Source organism: Misgurnus anguillicaudatus, chromosome 24 (genome assembly GCF_027580225.2).
Source record: "Misgurnus anguillicaudatus chromosome 24, ASM2758022v2, whole genome shotgun sequence".
In the NCBI taxonomy this organism is placed as follows: Eukaryota; Metazoa; Chordata; class Actinopteri; order Cypriniformes; family Cobitidae; genus Misgurnus; species Misgurnus anguillicaudatus.
In genome coordinates this window covers 4,125,296-4,150,455 of record NC_073360.2, presented here as the reverse complement: position 1 = coordinate 4,150,455, position 25,160 = coordinate 4,125,296, and the positions used below count along the sequence as shown (strand labels likewise).

General features: G+C 40.6%; 1 protein-coding gene and 1 long non-coding RNA gene across 2 annotated transcripts; both read left to right on the top strand.

Annotated features, from left to right (window-relative positions):
• The first annotated feature begins 1,127 nt into the window (after positions 1–1,127).
• On the top strand, positions 1,128–22,426 carry LOC129437431 (uncharacterized). Its single transcript, XM_073863229.1, has 4 exons — positions 1,128–1,252; positions 1,350–2,173; positions 2,260–2,664; positions 20,800–22,426. The coding sequence occupies exons 3-4, from the start codon at positions 2,592–2,594 to the stop codon at positions 21,942–21,944; spliced, it is 1,218 nt and encodes a 405-aa protein (XP_073719330.1). The 5' UTR covers positions 1,128–1,252; positions 1,350–2,173; positions 2,260–2,591; the 3' UTR covers positions 21,945–22,426.
• On the top strand, positions 4,189–9,839 carry LOC129436675 (uncharacterized). Its single transcript, XR_012367687.1, has 2 exons — positions 4,189–9,358; positions 9,604–9,839. It is a non-coding gene; the product is annotated as an uncharacterized lncRNA (long non-coding RNA).
• Positions 22,427–25,160: the final 2,734 nt, after the last annotated feature.

Here is a 25,160-nt window from a genome sequence, read left to right as displayed (position 1 = left end):
TGCTATTATTTTGTAAAAAGTGTAAAAAGATCTTGCTGCTTTTACACTATTTTGACCAGCAGGTGTCGCCTCGCCAGCGTTTATGGTGTTTCGAACGCTTCGAAAAGTTTAGCTTCTCCCAACACTAGGCGAAAGTGTCCGACCCTTCGTGCTGCACAACAGCTTCGAGAAGCCTGTCGCCGATGATTGATGGCTGATCCCGACAATGCATGCTACTTGAGGTCCTTGAGATCTTCAGTAGTAAATTTACAACAATTGTTTTTGAATAGTATAAAGTGCACGATCACCAACATTAGACAAATATTATTTTAAATTTATAAAGAACATTTCATGACTTACCAGCTGGCAACGTAACTGTTACGTCCTAGGTCATTTCATTACCATTACAGTACCAAATCACACTCACCTGCGCTGTCTGATCGCTGACGTCACACATGAAAGTGAAAGTAAACCAGCGTTTAATCCATTTTATGCAGGTACAGTGGATTGTTTTTAATAGTGATAATCAAATGTTATATAGAAACGCGTATAAAAGCAATTGCAGATACGTTGTGTGATGTAAACGCTGGAGGATTTGAGAATGTGAATGCAGTCAGATTGCGTTGACTGTTTTTGACTGTATTCAGGGCTGCGTTCAGCCCCGACAAAACGTTGCACAACGTTGCACAATGTTTATTAAACAGAAACGGCGATGTGTTGAACGCCCTGTTGTGATGACGCAAGGTTGCAACTACGGTAGCTGAGAGGCCATTCTTTGTGTTCTTTTTTAAATGTTTCTGAAGCCTGATGAAATCGTTATAAATGTCTGTTTAATACTGTAAAAGACCCTCAATGTTACAGTCACTGACCTTGCCGTCCAGAATGAAAGACAACATTCCAACTTGAACCCATTGAGCGAGCTGTCTCTTTACTACCGCGTGGTTTTATACATCTTGCCGCTAATTGGGCCGACATTTATGACACACCCACCAAACAAGAGAAAACGCTTCTAAAACCTATTGCATTCCGTTGCACACCGTTTCCAGGAAACATGTCGTTTAACCCGGAAACCGTAGCAAAACGTTGTGCACCGGTGTGAGATTGAACGTGCCCCAGGTGTGTTCAGGCGAGACAAGACGCTTTTCACTTATAGTTTCTCTAAAAAACGAATCACCGAAAGATTTTTATTTTAAATATGCTAAATGTTATTTCTTGTTTGTTTTGTGTTGTCTGTGATTCTTCAAAGAAGCATTTGTGTTATTTTTGTGACCATGTGAGTAGCTTATATGCAAATAATATCATTTATCTGAATTATGTTTATTCACTTTGATTTTGAGTTTGTTTTGTGTCTGAATGTTTTTTTTATTTAGTGTCAGTTGTGGAGATAAAACATGGATCAAACATCAACAGATGAAGATTTTTCTCCTGGATTAAGGTACATTATCACAGGAAAATATAGCAGCCTCTTTTTTTATTATCTAAATCCTTAATACTTCTGAAAATTTCCTTGTACTGTTTTTTGTACTTTTAAAATATTTTTTAAATATGTTTTTATTATAAAGGATATTTATGTAAATAAAAGTATTAAATCTGATCTGTGTTATAGTGACCCTAGCAGCTTATCAACCCACCTGTGGTCTGTGGACGTTGGCGTGAACGATCAATTTACTTCTCATTTCGGTGTTTTTTGGCCGTCGGTAAAACGATGGCTCCGAAATCTTGTTAATCTGTTAGTACAGTCAGTCTTTCGCACAACAGCTGTTTCCATTTCGATGCGTTTTCACAGTGTTTTCGGCGATGTCACGCTGTACTCAAAATGCTGCCGCTCTGGCTCTGTCTTTTGCCACTCAGTGAGCGTAACCGCATTCCCTCTCGCCGACGGTGACGTCATGTGCATACCCTCTTTAGTCCGCCGATAAACCCACCCAAAGAAAGAAAGAAAGAGCGCTCGCGTGTGATGTGTTTGCGTATCCTCGTTGTTTTTCCTCTCTTGCGTGTTTCGTTGAGTTTTAACAGAGTCGTGTCTCTGCGTATTTAATTAAGTGTTTACGAGATGTGCTGTAAATCAGGATCTGATCTGTCTATTCTGGATATATTGAAGATTTCATCACAGTAAAATCTCAGCTGAAGAAAGGTGGCGTTACTGGTGACAACGCTGCAGAGGTCAAGAGGAGATTTAGCAAACAATCGAGAGGTTTGTGCTTCTTTAACTTAATTTTCCTGAATCAGACAACATCAAATACTTTATAATATTACTTCCTGTGTGTGTTGTGTTGTCAGGGTGTGGATTGTTGTGAATCTTCAGTGCATGTGTGATGTGACTAATGATGGGAGTCTGGATTCAGTGTGGATGAGCAGAGATCAGAGCCGCACACCACAGCCACTGCTGGACTCTCTCTGAAGAGAAATCCAGACACACACACAGGACTCCGAGCTCAGTCTGACTTTGATCTGTTATACTGAATCAAAGCCCACAGAAACTCAGGACACTACAGTGTGTTACAGTAATCAGAGCTTACAGGAGGATCAAGAGTCTCTGGATTCTGTCTGTAACACTGGAGAAGAGCAGCAGATCCTGAAGATAAGTTAAACTCATCGACTGCACGAACCCCATGATGAAGATTAAAACTGAACCTACAGAAGAGGAAGAACACACTGAGAAAGATGATGATTTTATTCCATCAGGTATGTGTCCTCAATTATTGTTGTATTTGTACTGTTTTTTTTTTATTGTCATGTAAAATTACGTGACTATTTCACGTATGGACCAACGTGAAAATGTCGCGTTTTTCCGCGTTTGAACGTGAGCATGTCGCGCTTTTCTGTTTGTGTCACTGTCACGTATTGGTTACAACTTTTTTTGTCCTTATTTCTTACCATTGTCGCTTCGGTTTAGGGTTAGATTTACATAAAATGAAATCCTTACCTAAACAAACTCTAACCCCAACGTCAGGCGACAATTGGTTAAGTTTAGAAAATATAAAAGAATAAGTTTGCATCTTTTTTTATAAACCAATACTTAAAGTGACAAATACTTAAAGTGACATATAACGCAAGCACCAAATCTAACCCTAAACCGAAGCGACAATGGTTTGAAAATAGGAAAAAAAGTTGAGTAACCAATACGTGACAGTGACACAAACAGAAAAGCGTGACATGCTGATGTTCAAACGCGGCAAAACGTGACATCAAGTTGGTCCATACGTGAAATAGTCACGTAATTGCGTGATATAGGGTTGTGTGAGTACCTGTTTTGGGTTTGAGTCACAAACTCAATAAACAAAAGACCAAAAAATGTGAGTACTTGAGGGGTTAAGGATATCTTTAATTTTATCCTAAATCACTTACCCCTGTGTCATTCAGGTCCCAGACATTCAGTCAAACATAAAAACAGGAGAAGGAACCAAGAAGAAGACCACGTGTTGGTTAAACCATGGTGGCTTATTTATTTATTATGACTTAAGCCATACCTAATGAAGGCTTTTCATTCATTCCTTCTCTTTTTTTTGTTTGACTGATTGTTTGACATCCTGGCTCAGTCTGTTGCACGATTGCTGAGCCAGGATGAGAACGTGCAGCTGTGTCAAGCCAGAGGGGTATTGCACAAAAGCAAGATAAGGGATCGATTTTTCATTAATCCTGGCTGAATTTAGCCCTGACTTGGTTGCATGAAGGGAGGCAAAATCAATCTAGATGGAGTTACTATGGAGATTTAGGGCCCTATCTTGCACCCGGCGCAATTGACTTTGTCAGTGACGCATGTATCATTCGTATTTTGCACCGGCGAACAGCGGGTTTTTCCCTCCACAGACGCACGTCAGCAAACTAGTGAATGAACTTGCGCTCCCTGGGCGGTTCAGCGCAAAAAAGGAGGCGTGTCCTGCATCCCTGATGCTATTTTGCAGTTTCAAAAAACAATTGCGCCATTGACCAAAAAAAACCTATTCTAAAGTCAGTGGCGCGTTGCGCGAGGTTCATTATGCTATTTTAAGGGTGCATGCTTGACCATAATGTATAGCGTGTGTCACAAGTCGGGGTGGACCCAGATGTAAATAAGGTCACGCCCCTTTTTCCACCTCGAGGAGATTCCCAAAGCCACCCCAATGACCAGACACACAAGGTAGGCATAAATTAAAATGTATTTTATTTAATTTACTTAAAAATAATAAATAGGGCAGGGAAAAAGGGGAAATGTTAGCTTAGCGTAGCGTAGCGTAAGTTCTACCAGGAAACTTGAATGTTACGTCATTCATTTCACAAGGCGCAATCAATCACTCCTGATTCTGATTGTATATAAGCCTCGTACTCACTTGTCTTTGCGTTCGCAGATACTGATGCCAGCATTTACACGCTCGATGTTCAGTGCATATGTACACTAAAGCGTTGTTACCTGTAAACACGCTGATTCAAATGATGAGTGATTTTATCGGGCATTCGAACTGTTTTCCTGGGATTTTCTCATCTCGTTTCGTTTCACCTGCACCATCGCGAGGAGCTCTAACAGAAGGTTAAAGACTTAAAAAGGGAAGTCTTCAAGCTTCCTTAAAAGTGTGTAACCCTGCAGTACACAGGGAAGGATACCACAGGCCGTTTCTTTTTTATGAACAGTGCAAGAACATTTGGATGATCTGTAAAGTGTAACCATAATATTAATTGACTGTCGCACACTCTGAACGCCCGCAGCAGATGTCACTAATCATCATTGATTGGCGAAGCGCTGCACCTGCACGCTGGGAGTCGCCGTGGCGGGTTTGGAAGAATGCTGAAGTTTGTTTTCTCCCTCATCACAGGATCTTTGTCTTTCATCTACAATACCAAATGCTCCGCTTATTATTGGTTTTAAAACGTACGCGAATGTTTTGTGAAGCAAAGACATGGAATCGACTTGGATGAAGAGACTATTGCTCGGGAAATTTCACACATTAAATTCCGCGTGTATGCAATGCATGACATGCTGCAAACAGGCAAATGACGCGGTCTTATGTTCGCGTGTTTCATTGGAATAAGGAATGCGCAAAGTATACAAGCTTCATCTGAACTGTCCCTTTCAGTGTTTTCCTAAAACATCAATAATAAGGTACTATTTATTCATGTAACAGGTCTTGCAACGTCCTATACCTGCTATGGTACTACAATGCAAGTTGCTTAATGCAATCTGTTCATATCAAATGCAAATATTCACGTTAGGTCTTCACTCACCTGACCCTAATTACAGACTTTAAGGATATTGGGATACGCTATTTTACGAACTTTAAATCTTATGGTAGGATACACCATTAATATATCATTGGAGAATAAATCCTGGTCATACAGCTTAAAGTTTTCAAGCCCACATTTTTGCTGCTGAGCAAATCGTAAGTGTGTGTGGTCGAATGGCAACAGTAATGCATATTGTCAATTTTATTGAGCACGGGGTTCAGCATAAATGTTTCTATCTAAAGCTTTGCGCTTTAAGATATGCAGTTATTTATGTACATGCATAAAGTACGAAAACGCATCAACTTATAATTGTACTTCTCAAATGAGACTTTATTCCAGATCTCGGGCAAATCCGAGCTCGGTCGCGTTGAACATGCCATCTATTTATCTGGATTATCTTCTCCTAAGGTAAGCTCTCTTATTCATTATACTGGATTGGCTGATATTGCACATTACATGCTTTTACAACCGAGAGATGGCAATGACCATGTCTCACAGCACGGCATGGAGACGGAGCTGAGGTTGTGTGGTGTATTTAATACAATTAAAGGTGTATTGTGTTATGCTGCCTTCACGTGCTATGGGAAAGATGAATTTTTTCTATTTGTGAACTGGTATTTACCAGCGTGTTGTGTTCAAGTGCCTTTTCCATTTGTGAACTAGAATTTACCAGTTGGCTACGTTCAAGTGCATTTTCCATTTGTGAACTGGTATTTACCATTGCTTTTGTTGTCATTAGGAAAATGAAAGATGGACATCCGGACCGTTATATTGGTAAAACAATTTTAGATTGCTTAGTTCATCTGCTACAGCAAGAAGATGATTTATTGAAACTGAAACGGTAAATAATACCATTACCATTACGTTCTGCTGCTCTCCGGCATTTTGGAAAGGTTAAAGGTAATCTCATCTCAGCTACTCGGGCATCAAAATATTTAATGAGTTGCCCAGTGGAAAATAACACATGAGGGGTGTTCATGTGCATTTTCCAAGTGGGATTTTGGTATTTACCATAATTACGATAGCATGTGAAGGCTGCATTATTCCTGAGGACTTGCCGTTGTTTTGGTCGGTGTGCGTTCTGCGGATGTCTCAACAAAAGTTGAGCCTGTACACCCTCATGTTGAGTTTGTTTGTTATGCAGTAGACCTCACTTATAAAGTCGAAAAACGCGCGCCTTGCCTCTTTAAGAACACGACAGGTTGCGTCAGTTTAAACCATTTAAGCGCATTGTGCTTGTTTGCAACGCAGGCACCCAGAGCATGCGCATGGGTAGGCTACAGCGGATGTCTGGACACTGGTTTGAAGATGTAATGTGACTGCTAGCTTTTAAATCACAGCACGTAATTCAAATTTTAACTGCTGTTGAACGTGGGCAACGTATGTTTCACCCGAAATGGTGCTGCACCAGATATAACCACAGAATACAAACACATTTCCTTCTTGTTTTAACATGGAACACAATGGAAATAATGTCTAAATATTTCTCCGAGTGGTGTTATGTCGAATATAGTGGTGTTCGATTATCTTATGTGTTCCAACTATTCAATAATAATCGTCATATGCTGTTTTAATGAATTCCAACATGACTGAAGAATTGGAATGCATCTGAAATAACTTGTTTCTAATTGAATTCTATGTTTTGTTTAAAGCCTGGAATACACCACAGGATTTTTGCACTCCAAGTTTGTAGCAGCAAACGCTTTGTACGGTGATCATGCTGAATTTCTGACACTGTCAGAAAACTTGTAGGCTATCTTGGACGCAAGACCAGGAAAACGTCAGTCTTTGAACTTCTCCCACCATACGACACTGCACCACCGACGAAGAGCCACGATCATAGAAATCATGATGACTGTTTCACGATGGAAATCTTTCGTCTGGGAAAGCTAAAAATCATGCAGTTATGATTCTAAATGATAACTTTACAAGAAACTTTGTCTGGAATTAGATGCGTACAATCCACTTACTCTGCATCCTCAAGAAAATAGCGAAACATGCATCAACTTTCCATATAACCACATTACACCGGCTGCTAGGATTTAAACCATTATAACAGCACGGACCGGATTCATACATGAGGCAAGCTATTTTAAAACTATATACATGTTTTTACACAGACTATGGGCATGCAGTTCTATAAGTGCTTTATTTTCAGTGCCTGCAATACCATCAGGGCTCTTTATCTACTTCCAGGAACTCTAATTGCAAACGCTGCAAGGATTTGAACATACATTATTGCTACATGTACAAGAAATAAGCTTTCGTTAGTATTGGGCCGTGCGCACTTGCGGCGTGCACGCAGGTTGTCACGTTTCATGTCCGCGGTCATGTGTGGTGCGGACATCGATCGTTTCTGGAATGACAGTGTGGCGGAGGATCTTCATTTAACAAATAATTCAGAACTTCTTAAGTGCATATCATGTAAGACTGTTAGCACAAACCTGTCACGTTTAATCATGCTATTATGGTTAGTTAAAGTTTAAGCTGTAAACTTTCATCTAGAAGGCTATTACTTTCGGAGTACGTCCATCTATCAACTGCACAAACCTACTGATACCGCTCCTCAGTTTTTGGGGGGTCTTAATTTACATTGTAAATGGAGAATTTTATAATCATCTGTGTGTCATGGCGAAGCAGGCAAGACAAGGCAACGGATCCAAATGCAATGGTTTATTTCTTAAAACCCAAAAGTGCACAAAGCAGAACCAGAATGAAGACCAGAATACAGGACTAAAAAGTGATGACAGCAAACTATACTTGACAAAGGACAACTGAAACACAAGGACTGTATATATTCATGTGGGTAAACAAAATAACAAGTCACACCTGGGAAACAATCTAGAACAAGGACCAACGAAATACAAGAACTACAGACATGGATGACATTACAGAACTTCAATAAAGAGTACAAGACTGGGGAAACAAGACACGACAGTGACACCGTGCTATCTTTAGCATCATTCAGATTTGTTTGTAACCATTTAATCTTCTCCCTACTTTTATAATGACAATATAAAAGCATGCATACATCAATTGTCTCTCTTCATCAGAAGCTGCGCTCCTAATTTCAACGTGTGCAGGAATTCAATATGACATTCAATTCAATAATGGCAAGCAATAATCAAGGTATGTCTTAAACAATTACTGGTGGTGGTGGCGTATTCAACCATGCTATATCATGGCCTTTGCACCATTTATATCATTTCTCACTCTGGCATAACGTTGCCTTCTGCGGCCTACGCGGCCTCTCTGCTATCAAGCCTAACAAGGGTTTAATTTCCGGCCTGCGCGGCCTCTATGCTCTCAAGCCTAACGTGCCAGCCTTCTACGGATATCCTCTACTACTGACGTCACGGTCAACATTTACAGACATGTTAATGGTATGTATCTTTTGTCAATACTGGTGGTGGTGAATCTTATTGCAAGCTAAAATGTTGGCTTTTCCTACTAGGCATATCGTTGCCTTCTACGGCCTACGCGGCCTATCTAACCCTGGCATATCTTTGCCCTTCATGGCCTACACAGCCTCTCTCGACACGGCATATTGTTGCCTTCTATGGCCTATGCGGCCTTTCCCACTCGGCATATCGTTGCCTTTTATGGCCTACGCGGCCTATCTCTATCTGGCATATCGTTGCCTTCTATGGCCTACGCGGCCTATCTCTATCTGGCATATCGTTGCCTTCTATGGCCTACGCGGCCTATCTCTATCTGGCATATCGTTGCCTTCTATGGCCTACGCGGCAATTTCTCTGGCATATCGTTGCCTTCCAAAGGCCTACGCGGCCTTTTCTCACTAGGCATATCGTTGCTTTCTATGGCCTACGCGGCCTATCTCTGTCTGGCATATTGCTGCCTTCTAAAGCCTACGCGGCTCTTCCCACTAGGCATATTGTTGCCTTCTAAAGCCTACGCGGGCTATCTCTCAGCCTATCTCTCCAGCCTATCTCTCTCTGGCATATTGCTGCCTTCTACGGCCTAAGCAGCAATCCCATGGCCTCTTACGGCATCCGTCAATGTCAGTAGATAACAATTTGTCTTATCTCTGTTTCAGGAACCTCTAAGAAACACTGGTGGGTACCGATCATCGTGATCAATTTTTGGGGATTAGATTCTGGCCTGTCTTCATCTTCAGACAGGAACCGCAAGAATCCGTGACCCCCGGATTTGAACTATGGTCGGGGCCTACGCCAAAGAACTATACTGTGTTATATTCCAGCCTTGGTTGCTAACTACTGTTAAATAAACTCATATCAATTCTTAACCTATCTTCGAGTCTTTCTGGTAGAAATGTTAGCTTAGCGTAGCGTAAGTTCTACCAGGAAACTTGAATGTTACGTCATTCATTTCACAAGGCACAATCAATCACCCCTGATACTGATTGTATATAAGCCTCATACTCACTTGTCTTTGCGTTCGCAGATACTGATGCCAGCATTTACAACCCACCCTCCCTACCACCATCACCAGGTCGGTTCCGTCCATACTCGAGGGGGATTAGATTCTGGCCTGTCTTCATCTTCAGACAGGAACCGCAAGAATCCGTGACCCCCGGATTTGAACTATGGTCGGGGCCTACGCCAAAGAACTATACTGTGTTATATTCCAGCCTTGGTTGCTAACTACTGTTAAATAAACTCATATCAATTCTTAACCTATCTTCGAGTCTTTCTGGTAGAACTTAAAATAACGGCCCCTCTAGGCTCTCTCCACAGCTCGGTTTCTCAGGGTTCACGCTGGCTCTCTCTCTCTTCCTCCACAGACAGCAGCTGGGACACAAAGGCACAGTGAATCGTTCTCAATTAGTTCTCTCACTTCTTCGCTGATTACAGCTGCTGGTACGTATGGTTCTCCTTCACAACGGGTCTCCTTAGAGCTCACGCTTGTTCTCTCTCTCTTCCTCCACAGACGACAGCTGGGACACAAAGGCACAGTGAATCGTTCTCAGTTAGTTCTCTCACCTTGTCGCTGATTACAGCTTCTGGTACGTATGGTTCTCCTTCACAACGGGTCTCCTTAGAGCTCACACTGGTTCTGTCTCTCTGCCTCCACAGACGACAGCTGGGGCACAAAGGCACAGTGAATCGTTCTCGGTTAGTTCTCTCACCTCGTCGCTGATTACAGCTTCTGGTACGTATGGTTTCTCTTCGCAGCTCTCTCAGCACACTCCTCTTCCCTGTTGATTGACAGACTGAACGGGTTATGCTATACTTCTCAGGGTGGCGGACTTACGATAACTGTTAGGCGCAATGCTTCGACTGGGCAGTGGTTTCCAAGATAGCGCCGGGGACCAAACCCTCTCGGCTAGCTCGTTGGTCCAACAGAGGGGCGAGAGCGTCACGCCGTCGCACCGGGTCGAGCGCTGCCCTTTCCTCGACGCCCGTTGGCGATCGAAAACCGGACCGGGGCGCCCCTTTGTAGAGACCTCGGGGCAGCGGATCTCCTTCGCCTCTAACTCTGTGATAAACAGCACACAGATAAAGTAGCAATGAAACTGGTAATACTCACACCGCCAGTCGTACAGATCTTCACCGCCACTCCTAACACAAATCCGCCAACCGTCTGGCTACGAAAATACTTCAGGAACTACTCCGTAATTTCTAAGGCTGAAACACACTCACAGCATAATCGTACACAGGGTTATTCTAGAATCCGTTTTCCTCTTCAGCGCCCCTAGCGAGTGACTGGAGGCGGGGTACGTCTGACACGACACAGCAATCTCACTGCAATATACACAGCACCACTTCAAAGTGAAATTTCTACATCCAAGACTCACCCACCACGCTCAGTGCACACAATAGACGCCCGTCTTCCTTCACCTCGCTCTGGGCGAGAATGTGGAGATGGTAACACGGCCTAGCAGTTGTTTTCCGTCACTGTGGCTGTCTCACACAAAGATCCTGTGGCTCACCCACCACGCTGACTCAGGGGCAGGGCCACCCACTCTCGCTGGAAAGCACTTAAAAGATATCCAGGTCAAGTACATACAAGGTACATTCAATGAATGAATTCGTTTACTCACAACTGCGGTGCTTCTGTTATCTCACGCTTCCTTAGTTTAACTTCTCCTTACGATAATTCCAGCTACACAGATAACGGTTTCTCCAGTCGTCAATACCACCACTCCACAGATAGGTACTCACGATAGCACGTTCCTTCTTCCTTCACTTCATTCATACAAGGTCAGTCTCCGTTTACTTTCCAACCCGTAAGGTCTTCAATATCTGCATCAGCCGAAATCCAACACTGGTCATAACAACAACGACTTCGGGGTGCTCCTTTTTAAAGATCCACGGCCTGCCTTCCGCCTCCTGTGGCTCTGTCCTCTTTCCAGTCGCTTAGCGATCCCCGGATCAGCAGAGCCTTCGGGCTCTTCAAAAGGTGCGTGTCTTTGTTTGCCTTTGGCAAAGGAGCTTCCCCCGTGTCAACCGCCGCTCGTGTACATCGCTCTCGTGTCAATCGCTTCTCTTTCTGTATGTCAGCAGAGCTATTTAAGTGCTTCATTTTCCCCCAGCCTCCAATCACACCTTGCTTACTTGATGCCTCACACCTGTGGCTCGTAAAGCCCTGTTAGCGTTGCCCTGGAAACCAGGAAGTAAAAAGGTCCGTCTTCATATGTGGCCCGGTGGGGAAACGTTCCGGGCGGAACCAAAACTTCCCTAACTTTGGTTCCGCCCTTAGAAAGATTGTCACCTTGTGACACGTGCACAACGCAAACAAACTTTGCTTATCTAATCTACACAGATGCAACAGTTATTTTACAATAAACAGTTACAATAAAAAATATTAACACATGAGATAAGGGAAATCATTGTGGTGAGCATTGTGGTGATAGTTTTTATTTATTGTGTGGCTGCGTTAAAAAATTCTCATGCAAATAATATTTAAAATATTTTCATAAGTTTGTTGTGTGGCTGTATTACGTTTATTTTATGTAAATAATAATTAAAATGTTTTCATAAGAAACCTTAATGTATGTGAACTTGATTTGTAAGTGTACTTTGGGGTTGGACTGTTTGCGTTTCTTGGCTTTCAGCGGTGAGGGTGGACGCAGCGATGTCCTCTGCTGGCGTCAGGTCATGTGTAGAGGCAGATCCACCTCCCGTTACATGGCGTGCCCGATTTATGCTGGCAAGCTTGGAATTCCCCCATCTCCTGACATCATTGTAGCACTTGGCGCAACGTCCTGAGGATGCCAGCTGATGAGACAACTGTGGCTATTTCCTCCCACGACTGTTTAACCGACGCTGATTTGGGCGGGTTTCTCCTATCCACATACAAAAAACAACTTCTCTGTCTTTGACTGCTCTTACAAGAACGTCGGTCTCCTCGGCTGTGAACCGCTTCTGGCGTGCGCCTGGTAAATCCGTCATAATAATAGTAACCCGCCATGGAACTTGCGCACTTGCGTTTATAGGGAATGTTGGATGACGTTCTGATTGGTTTATTTGACATAACACCCAAACCACACCTATGAATAATGAACCTACTTCAGACCAACCCCTTATTGATTTGCGCCTGGCACAAGAGTTATTTCTCCCACCGGGAAAATAGCAACAGCACCCAAGATCCGCCCACAAAGTCACTTGCGCTTTACACTTGCGTTTCAGATCATTAAAATAGGACCCTTACTCTTTGCAGCTAGCCTCCAGTCTCCAGAGCAGGTTAACAACCAGGCTAAGATTAATCCTAGTGATTAATTTAATTCAAAGAACTTTATACATCCCAAGGGAAATTGCTTTAATGTTACAATTATAGAAAAGAAAGAAATTAAAGAAAAAAGAAATAAAAACATAATTGCCCATCAATGATTTAAAAATTATTAGATAAGAAATATAAAAAAAAGGTAATTTACTTCAATAGTGAATGGTCCCAGCACTTACAAAGAGAGGTTATACAGCCTAATGACCACAGGTATAAAGGATCTTCTAAAACACTCAGTAAAACACTTAGCAGTGATCAGTCTCTGACTAAATGTACTTATCTGGTCGGCCAGCACCCTATGTAGTGGTTGAAAGGAATTGTTCAGAATTGAATTTAGTTTTGACAGTATTCTTCTCTCAGCCACAACATGAACAGAGTCCAGCTCCATACCAAGTACAGAGCCAGCCCCTCTTATTAATTTGTCCAGTTTATTTCTGTCCGCCACCTTCATACTAATTTCCCAACAGACCACTGCATAAAAAAATATGCTAGACACCACAGACTCATAAAACATCCACAGCACATCATAAAATGTGTTCTGATCTTCATCTAAGTCACAACAATAGAGAAACACAGTCTGCTTAAACTAATACCGCACAAGCATTATACATTTTCATGTTTTTATTGAACACAACATGTAAACATTCATAGTGCAGGGTGGAAAAAGTATGTGAAATCCTATGCTAATGACTTCTCCAAGAGCTAATTGGAGCCAGGAGTCAGCCAACCTGGGGTCCAATCAATGTGATGAGATTGGATGTGTTGATTAAAGCTGCCCTGTCCAAAAAAAAAACACACACACACCAGTTTTGAGTTTGCGGTTCTGAAGAAGCATTGTCTGATGTGAACCATGCCTCGCACAAAAGAGCTCTCAGAAGACCTACTGTAAGTCACAACAATAGAGAAACACAGTCTGCTTAAACTAATACCGCACAAACATTATACGTTTTCATGTTTTTATTGAACACAACATGTAAACATTCATAGTGCAGGGTGGAAAAAGTATGTGAACCTTTGGGTTTAATAACTGGTTGACCCTCCTTTGGCAGCAATAACCTCAACCAAACGTTTCCTATAGTTGCAGATCAGACCTGCCCAACGGTCAGGAGAAACTTTGGACCATTCCTATTTACAAAAGTGTTTCAGTTCAGCAATATTCTTGGGATGTCTGGTGTGAATCGCTCTCTTGAGGTCATGCCACAGCATCTCAATCGGGTTGAGGTCAGCACTCTGACTGGGCCACTCCAGAAGGCGTATTTTCTTCTGTTGAAGCCATTCTGTTGTTGATGTACTTCTATGCTTTGGGTCGTTGTCCTGTTGCATGTTCCATCCTCTGTTAAGTTTCAGTTAGCGGACAGATGGTCTTAAGTTTTCCTGCAAAATGTCTTGATAAACTTTGGAATTCATTTTTTCCATCGATGACAGTAATCCGTACAGGGCCTGAGGCAGCAAAGCAGCCCCAAACCATGATGCCCTCTCCACCGTATTTCACAGTTGGGATGAGGTTTTGATGTTTGTGTGCTGTGCCTTTTGTTCTCCACACATAGCGTTGTGTGTTTTTTCCAAACAACTCAATTTTGCTTTCATCTGTCCACAGAATGTTTTGCCAGTAGTGCTGTGGAACATCCAGGTGCTCTTTTGCAAACTTCAAACGTGCTGCAATGTTTTTTTTGGACAGCAGGGGCTTCCTCCGTGGTGTCCTCCCATGAAGTCCATTCTTGTTTAATGTTTTCCTTATTGTAGATTTGTCAACAAAAATGTTAGCATGTGCCAGAGATTTCTGTAAGTCTTTAGCTGACACTTTAGGGTTCTTCTTCACATCTTTACAGGACGACCACACCTAGGGAGTGTAGCAACAGTGCTGAACTTTCTCCATTTGTAGACAATCTGTCTTATCGTGGACACATCGACAACAAAGGGTTTTAGATATACTTTTGTAGCCCTTTCCAGCTTTATGTAAGTCAACAATTCTTGATCGTAGGTCTTCTGAGAGCTCTTTTTTGCGAGGCATGGTTCACATCAGACAATGCTTCTTCAGAACAGCAAACTCAAAACTGGTGTGTGTTTTTTATTGGACAGGGCAGCTTTAATCAACACATCCAATCACATCACACAATTGGCCCCCAGGTTGGCTGACTCCTGGCTCCAATTAGCTCTTGGAGAAGTCATTAGCCTAGGATTTCACATACTTTTTCCACCCTGCACTATGAATGTTTACATGTTGTGTTCAATAAAAACATGAAAACGTATAATGTTTGTGCGGTATTAGTTTAAGCAGATTGTGTTTCTCTATTGTTGTGACTTAGATGAAGATCAGAACACATTTTATGACCAATTTATGAAGAAATCCAAGTAAGCCCAAAGGGTTCACATACTTTTTCTGTACTTTTGTAGCCCTTTCCAGCTTTATGTAAGTCAACAATTCTTGATCATAGGTCTTCTGAGAGCTCTTTTGTGCGAGGCATGGTTCACATCAGACAATGCTTCTTCAGAACAGCAAACTCAAAACTGGTGTGTGTTTTTTATTGGACAGGGCAGCTTTAGGCCCTGTTTACACGTACATGGTTATTTTTAAAGACTGAGAGATTTAGCTTCGTTTGTGCCCCTGGTTTGCACGTGGACGGGGGGCTCGCCTCTGAAACCGATTGTTTCTGGAAACTCCGGCCAGAGTGCATATCTTGAAGATCTTCGGTTGCACGGTTGCATGTAGACTGAGACGGGCTGATGTTTGAGCGGGCAGCGTCGCAGAGTGTGCGCCGGAGCTCGCGCCTGCGTCAAAGGTGCGACCTATGTTTACATGTGACTGCTGCTCTGGGCGCTTCCGGGATCGCATTTGTGTTCGTGCAGGCTCGTTTCGTTGGTTTGTATTTGCAAATACAGCTGCTCCATTGTGTCGAGGAGCATAGACGAGTGCTCGGAGGTCAGCAATTTTACGCGTGTTTGACTTCATGCGGCGCTGCAAGAACCGACAGACGGATGATGTCAAAGTACCGCGAGAACGATTAGAAATTAGACCTCTACGTGTGATTCATCAACTCGCTCTCGCGGTACTTTGACGTTATCGATCACCTACTGCAACAACTCCTCCCTTCAACATGAAGAACCAGTTCGCGTCATCACCAGCGCTGCCGGTGATTGGCTTAAGTGGGCTTGAGCTTCTCTTGACGGCATATATGCACGGGTACGTGTAAAAAACACTTTTCTGAAAACTGACATGTGTGCACGATATTATTTTTGAAACCGGAGATGTTGAAATGTCCGTTTATGAAAATAGCCGCCCACGTGTAAACATAGCCTAAGTCAACAATTCTTAATCGTAGGTCTTCTGAGAGCTCTTTTGTGCGAGGCATGGTTCACATCAGACAATGCTTCTTCAGAACAGCAAACTCAAAACTGGTGTGTGTGTTTTTTATTGGACAGGGCAGCTTTAATCAACACATCCAATCTCATCACATTGATTGGACCCCAGGTTGGCTGACTCCTGGCTCCAATTAGCTCTTGGAGAAGTCATTAGCCTAGGATTTCACATACTTTTACCACTCTGCACTATGAATGTTTACATGTTGTGTTCAATAAAAACATGAAAACGTATAATGTTTGTGCGGTATTAGTTTAAGCAGACCGTGTTTCTCTATTGTTGTGATTTTATGACCAATTCATGAAGAAATCCAAGCAAGCCCAAAGGGTTCACATACTTTTTCTTTCAACTTTATGTCTATTTAATTTAATTTCATCTATCTACTCTTATCTACACTGTGTTCCAAATTATTATGCATCATAATGTATCACATACTGTATCAGTAAGATTTCAGTAAAAAAATTCAGGTTTTAAAGAACTATATTTTTTTAGCTAACTGATATCGATCTCAGACAGGTTTATTTATTAGTTTGCAGGGTGATCTTAGTTAAAGGGGAACCTACTTGAATTTTTTTTTCATTATTATGCAAGTTGTCGTACTTAAAATATGGGTATGAAAACAGATCTTTCTAAAGACAAAAAAGTGTGCATTGTCTTAAAAAGCTATTTATTTCCTATAACAATTTATATTTGCTGGAACTAAACAGAAATCATTGAATTAGATTCATGAGTGATTCACAGTATAGACAGAGGGTATGCATTGACGTCACTTTTTAACAAAATGACTTGTTTTCATAGTGGGTGCTGCGAAAATGCCAGTAAAACTGGCATTTGCCAGTAAAAATTTAGTTGCATTTATTACATTTTCCAAGCATCTGTGCTTTATTAGGTTGTTTGTATTGGGAAAAACATGACTTCACTACATTCTAAAGCATAGAATCATACTGTTTATTCTTTAATATTGAAGATTAAAATTTATTTAATACCCAATTACATTTAAATTGTGTACTTTTATTTGAGTAATGTATTTAAATATTAAATGTAAAACAAAAACGTGTATTTATGTAATATAATTCTTACTCTATTACAATAATATGCTTTGGAATCTATGTTTTCCAAAGAAAAACACGGATAAAATACAAATACATGAAAAAATATGTTTAACTACAAAGTAAACCCTCTGCTTGATAGGGACCCTAGCAACTTATCAACCCACCTTTGGTCTGTTGACGACGTTGGCATGAACAATCAATTTACTTCTCCTTTCGGTGTTATTTGGCAGTGTGTAAAACGATAGCTCCGAATTCTTGTTAATCTGTTAGTACAGTCTATTATCACACAACAGCTTTTTCCCATTTAGACGCATTTTCACAGTGTTTTCGCCGATGTCAGGCTGTGCTTAAATGCTGCCGCTCTGTGTTTTGTCACTCAGTGGGTGTAACCGCAGTCCCTCTCGCCGACAGTGACGTCATGTGCATACCCTCTATAGAAGGATTTGACTATGAAGGATTTTTAAGGAAAAGGCAACAATAAAAATGCCACTGCTAAGAAGCAAACATGCTGGTGTCTCTATAATACAAAGAAGATCTCAATACAGGATCGTTCAGTGCATAAAGCTATATTTCAACCCCACCCCCAAACTAAAGCTTCCAAAAATACAACATTTGCGGTGAGCTCAGAATAGATGAAGCTTTCAAACAGCTTTATTAATTTCTATAATACACTGAATACTAGAGATGAATGTCAGTCTGGATTGTTGGTGAATAGCCACTGTGTTTAAACAAGGTTGTAACATTATGAATAGGTGGCAGAGTAATGATTTGGACTGGAATATTGGGAAGTAAGATGGTAGGTCTCTTTTGGGTCCCTGAGGGGGTCAAAATGACATCTAGAAGATATGTAGAGTTCCTATGGGATATGAAAGGATTCATGTCATCTGAAATAAATTTACTTTCATGGAGGTGGATAATACACCATCCCATGCTGCGAAAAGCATCACTGACTATTTTAATTCATATGGGCATAAAATAAGAAAAAAATTAAGGTATTACCACCATCATCCGTTGAACTTAGACCTCTAAACAGTCTTTGGAGCATCATAATATGAAAGATCTGTGAGGTGGACAGCACTATAATTCATATTCAAACATCAACTCTGGGATGCAATAGTAGCATCTTCAAGTAAAATAAAGACAGAAACTATGTATAGACTTACAAGTTTAATAATTGGGAGAGTTAAAGTCATGTCAAAGATATGCTCATTATTATGTAACTTGTGTTAAATACATTTTTCGATTTACATGCACAATGTCATATAAGCGTAAAATACAATGTGTAAACTTACTGACTGACTTACTGAAAAAATAAACAAAAATGGCATCCATCCCAGCAAATAAGAACATTTTGCATGCTGGTGACTTGATGGCAGAAAGAATCTACGCTTTAGGTAAATAGTGTCTGCTGACAAATTTTATTGTCTGTACTGGTTTTAGCCATATATCTGGCACACGAATGGTTGCAATCCACTGCACCAATGGCAATAGGGAAAGCTGTAACACAAAATAAAGACTGTTCGACTGTTCTCCCAGTCAGATATTTCTCATGCCTGAATCCTAGTCTACATATTGACCTTGTTATGTACTCAATTGAAACTGCCTTCTTCATCAACCATTTCTTATCTCAACAACTGCATTTATAAATGTATTCATCAAACTGCTGACACCAGTCTTCATAATAACACTAAAATAACCGTATGCATTCTTGGATGGATGACGGTATGTCTATTTAAATGCAGGACCATGAAGTGACTAAACACATAAATATCTAGTAGGATTGACAGAGGAACTAGCTGATTAATCGGAAATGGTATATTATTTCTATACCATGCTGTGGATGTTTTATGAGTCTGTGGTGTCTAGCATCATTTTTATGCAGTGGTCTGTTGGGAAATTAGTATGAAGGTGGCCGACAGAAATAAACTATACAAATTCATTTTCAGGAGCTGGCTCTGTACTTGGTATGGAGCTGGACTCTGTTCATGTTGTGGCGGAGAGAAGAATACTGTCAAAACTAAATTCAATTCTGAACGATTCCTTTCACCCACCACATAGGGTGCTGGCTGACCAGAGAAGTACATTTAGTCAGAGACTGATCACTGCTAATACTGGGTACATACCAAAAGATTCTTCATCTTATAAGATGACAAACAAACGTGATGACAGAAAATCCTAGATTTAACTGTTTGCTCCTATAGTGTGTGCTATTATGTGTCAAAGACATCACACCACACACAAACAGATTTTTAACCAGAGTCTCGACTGTGAACACAGGAAATCCCACATAATCTCACGAGACTTCAGAATAAGCATGGCGGACGATATACAGGAAGACATTTCAATTATAGTGCTTGGAATAATTTTTACAAGACACGTTGTAAACATTCGTGCTGTTGCCACAAATCAATAAGCTGATCTTCCATCTCTGCTGTCCACATCAACTTTGGCCGTTTCTCAATCCGAAGGCTGTAGCCTGCGGAGGTCGCATATGCAGGCTGCATACATCATGAAACCTGGTTTATTCAAGTTAACTGAGCATTACATTCGCAAGTCACAAGTATATTACAACAATATACGATAAACTAGGAATAATAGTCAATTTTATAACTGTTAATATTCTGAAATAAGACAGTCTTGATGACGTCTATGCAGTCTGGAAATGCGACCTACGGATTGAGAAGTGGCCTTTGTGCTGCGCCATGACTGTTTCCGTCTTCCCTCATCTCGCTTTTTGATTGAAAATGGTTTCGTTTCACGTGATAATCTCAATAGCTTGCTTGCGTTTGTCCTCGGGATTCCCCACACACACATCAGGATTTCTGATTGTAAATATTCAACATGTTGAATATTTACGATTCGCGATCGGTGCGGCTCAGACATTCTTCTGAGCAGGTTCGAACACTCTTAACACACCTCACACGAATGGACAATCTGATAAAATAATCTGTAGAACCATCGCGATACTCGGGACATAGCTAGGATTGTCGGAAAGGGGGAAATCGGCCCCGATTATCTTTTGGTGTGTACCCAGCATTAGTGTTCTACTGAGCGTTTTAAAGGATTCTTTATACCTGTGGCCATTAGGCTGAATAACTCATCTTTGTTAGTGCTAGGATAATTCACAATTGAAGTAAATAATTTTTTTTTATATTGGTATAGTTTATTAATTTTTAATGTCGTATCTATTCGTTTTTAAATCATTGATGGGCATATATTTAAATGTATTTATTTAATTTTATTTTATGTCATTTCTTTTTTCTTTCTTTTCTATGATTGAAACACAAAAGCAATTTCCCCTGGGATACATAAAGTTCTTTGAATTGAATTAATCACTAGGATTAATCTTAGCCTGGTTGTTAGCCTGCTCTGGAGCATCTTGCTTTTGTGCAATACCCCTCTGCTTTTTTGTCTTTGGATTTGCATGCCAGAATCTCAATACTTCATCCTTCTTTGTGTAAATAAGATTGAAAAGACAATTTAATTGTTTCATGTTTCTTTCAGATGTGAAGAGTGATTCATGTTGTGATGGAGAATTAACATCCTCAACATCAAAAGAGCGACTGACAGCACAAACTCTTTCCTGTATCACCTGTGGAAAGACATTCAGCTCACAGAGACATTTAGAGAGACATGAGAGAAAACACGCAGAACAGAAACTCTTCACCAGATCTGAGATCAGCTTTACTACCTTACAAGAGAAGAAACTTCCTTCAGAAGAGCACAGAGAGAAGAAGCAGCCGTTTCACTGTGGGAAGATGTGTGGCTCTTCTTATCTAAATGTTCACATGAGGACACACAGTGTTGAAAAACCTTTCTGCTGCACTGAATGTGGAAAATACTTCAAAACAAATCAAATTCTTCAAGTTCATCAGAAAATTCACACAAGTGAAAAACCTTACAAATGCTCTCATTGTGAGAAGACATTTTCTCAGTCAGGTCACTTAAAAGTGCATCAGAAAGTTCATAATGGCGAGAAACCTTATCACTGTAGTGTCTGTGGGAAGAGTTTTAGTCAACAGACTACCTTACTAAATCACGAGAGAATTCATACAGGTGATAAACCTTTCAAATGCTCGCAGTGTGACAAGACATTTACTTATTCGTGTAACTTAAAAGTCCACGAGAGAGTTCATACTGGAGAGAAACCTTATAACTGTTGTCTCTGTGGGAAGAGATTTAGTCAATGGCATACATTACTAAATCACAAGAGAATTCACACAGGCGAAAAACCTTTCAAATGCTCTCAGTGTGACAAGATGTTTACTTATTCATGTAACTTACAAGCCCATCAGAGAGTTCATACTGGAGAGAAACCTTATCAGTGTGGTGTCTGTGAGAAGAGTTTTAGTCAACAGGCTACCTTACTAAATCACAAGAGAATTCATACAGATGTAAAACCTTTCAAATGCTTGCAGTGTGACAAGACTTTTTCTCATTCACGTTACTTACAAACCCATCAGAGAGTCCATACTGGAGAGAAACATTACGTCTGCAGTCAATGTGGAAAGAGCTTCACTAATTCATCTCAATTCAGAGTTCATGAGAGAGTTCACACTGGAGAGAAACCTCATCACTGTAGTGTCTGTGGGAAGAGATTTATTCAACGGTCAAACTTACTAAAGCACCAGAAACTTCATACAGCTTGATAAACCTTTCAAATGCTTTCGGTGTGGCAAGTCGGGTCACTTCAAAGCCCATCAGAGACTTCATACAGAAGAGAAACTTTAGGAGGCTGTTTACACTTGGTATTAAGATGTGTGGGGTTTTTTTTGGCAATCGGATCACAAATAGACGAGAGAGACAAATTCTGTTTACACCTGGTATTAAATCCATCTCTGTTGTCCACTTTCGACCACTTCTGTCATTATTACTGAGAGGGGGTGGTCTGTAGAGACTGTGGGCGAGTCTTTCTGCTGTTGTTTAAATGCGAGCGAGAGTAATGAGGAGGAGTTTACCAGTAGTTACGTGCGGACCGCGACAGCCGCTTGCTTATGTTGTTACTGCTGAAACCGTCTATAGGGTTGCCAACTGTCACTATGAAATACAGGATAAATAGTGGGCATACCGCAGCAGTGCGAGTATAGGTTTGTGTGAATATACAGGGTATTGTGTTAGGGGAATAGTCTGCTCATTTTCAATATTAAAATATGTTATTACCTTAACTAAGAATTGTTGATACATCCCTCTATCATCTGTGGGCGTGCACGTAAGCGCTAGAGCGCGCTGCGACGCTTCAATAGCATTTAGCTTAGCCCCATTCATTCAATAATACCATTTAGAGATAAAGTTAGAAGTGACCAAACACATCAACGTTTTTCCTATTTAAGACGAGTAGTTATACGAGCAAGTTTGGTGGTACAAAATAAAACATAGCGCTTTTCTAAGCGGATTTAGCTACATTTTATGGCGTAATAGCACTTATGGGAGTACTTCGACTCGGCGCAGTAACACCCTCCCTCTCCCATTATGAGAGGGAGAAGGGGAGCGGACTTTTCAGGCGAGTCGAAGTACTCCCAAAAGTGCTATTACGCCATAAAATATAGTTCCTCTTTTAAATCCGCTTAGAAAAGCGCTACGTTTTATTTTGTACCACCAAACTTGCTCGTATAACTACTCGTCTTAAATAGGAAAAACGTTGATGTGTTTGGTCACTTCTAACTTTATCTCTAAATGGTACCATTGAATGAATGGGGCTAAGATAAATGCTATCGAAGCGTCGCAGCGCGCTCCAGCGCTTACGTGCACGCACACAGATGATAGAGGGATGTATCAACAATTCTTAGTTAAAGTAATAACATATTTTATTATTGAAAATGAGTAGACTATTCCTTTAATCTACGTGTGACCAACTAAAAAAAAACTGTAGTTTGCAGAGTCAACATTAAATAACAAATAAATTAATTAAAGCACAGGCTGTGAATCATGCACGAGAATGTCCAAGCAAAGTTGGAAATGCTTTTGGGGCATTACCAGGGGGCAACCTTCCGATCTCTCTGATGAAGCCAATACAGAAGTGATTTAAACTGCAATTCATCGACTGGCCGATAGGGGCAGGCTCCAAAAGGGAGTCAATTCCCACACTGAAAAAAATGATTCATTGAATTTAATAAATTTTTTAAGGTAAGTGGTTGCAATCAATTTATTTAAGCTACATTTAAACAAAAGTTTTATATTTTATTTTACTTTACTAATCTTTTTTGTTTAAATGTAGCTTAAATAAATTGATTGCAACCACTTACCTTAAAAAAATTGATTAAATTCAATGATTCATTTTTTTCAGTGCATATACTTTCATGTTAAAATGGCCAACTTTACAGTAGAAAATAATATGTTTACAGCCTGGTACAAAAAGTGTTTTTGGTCTGTATAGCTAATTTTGCCCTTCATGACAACTGTGAGAGGGATGAATTTTTTGTAACTCATCCATTTAAATTATATTAAGACTTAAAGTTCTGCATAATTAAGGGCGTGGCCACTTGAGTGACAGCTGAACAGCCACTGGCGTCAATAGAGTCAAGCTAGGTGGGCGTGGTTTCAGAAACCAGTCACCTCAGCTTCACCCACGTCCCACCTCTTTACCCATTCGGATATCCGCGAGTGACGCGCGGCCAAGATGGTGACAGCAGGCACCGCCTACTTTGAAGGATTAGTACATTTTCTTAAAAAAATCCAGATAATTTACTCACCACCATGTCATCCAAAATGTTGATGTCTTTCTTTGTTCAGTCGAGAATAAATTATGTATTTTGAGGAAAACATTCCAAGATTTTAATAGACCCCAAAGCTTAACACTTAACTCAACAGTTTTTTTCATCAGAGTTTCAAAGGACTCATCTCAAGTGACCAACGCCAGCGTGACCTCACACAATGGGCCCTATTTTAACGATCTAAGCGCATTGTCTAAAGCGCACAGCGCAACGTCTAAATGGGCGTGTCCGAATCCACTTTTGCTAATTTAACGACGGGAAAAATCGTTTTTGCGCCGAGCGCATGGTCGAAAAGGGTAGGTCCTATTGTAATGGGAGTATTTTGGGCGTAACGTGCAGTAAACCAATGAGAGTCACAGATCTCATTCCCTTTAAAAGCAAGTTGCGCTGGCGCTATGTCTAATCCCTATTTAGATGACGGACTTTGTAAACTCAAAAACTAAACGGAGGTAGAAGATCCCAAGTTTAATATTATTTTTAAATATTTGTGTTGTTTTTCCCTTATATTGAAATTGTTATTTTTTTATTAAAACCTTTAAAACCCGTTTTCTTTTAGTCATGGAAGTAAAAAGCAGGCTTGTAATTGCTTTAAATGTATGGCTATCCAATATCATCAAAAAATTATTTACAAGTATGTAAGATAAGGTTTGTACTCTAAAAATACTTTATTTGTAACAAACAGGAGATAAAGAAATTACAAACGGCTCTCCTCACGTTTCAGCACTTTGGACAGCGGTTTTTTTTAGCAAAGAGTTTTTTTAAGCATTACTTACAAATGTTTCTCATCTCGCCATATCCACAGGTACATCATATACAATAAATCCGTGAGGTAGCATTAAAAAAAAAAACATTTAAAAACAGACGCATTTGTTTAAAGCAAAGCATTTATTTACTTATCAGGCTGCAGGTAAAGCAGCTCTTTGCGCCTTCTAACGTCTCATAATCAGTCCTCATTTATAAATATGTTCAAGAGACTCAATAATAATCTCTTAAATTCAATCCTTTAATCTTTCATATTTAAAAGCATTTTTGTGCTGCTGCGCATTTATGTACTTTATGATAAGCAAACCCGCGTTGTCCTCCCGTTTATAGGCGCATATTACTAATGCGCTCTTTAAATAACATTAAACATATTGCGCCATTGACTTTAGACTT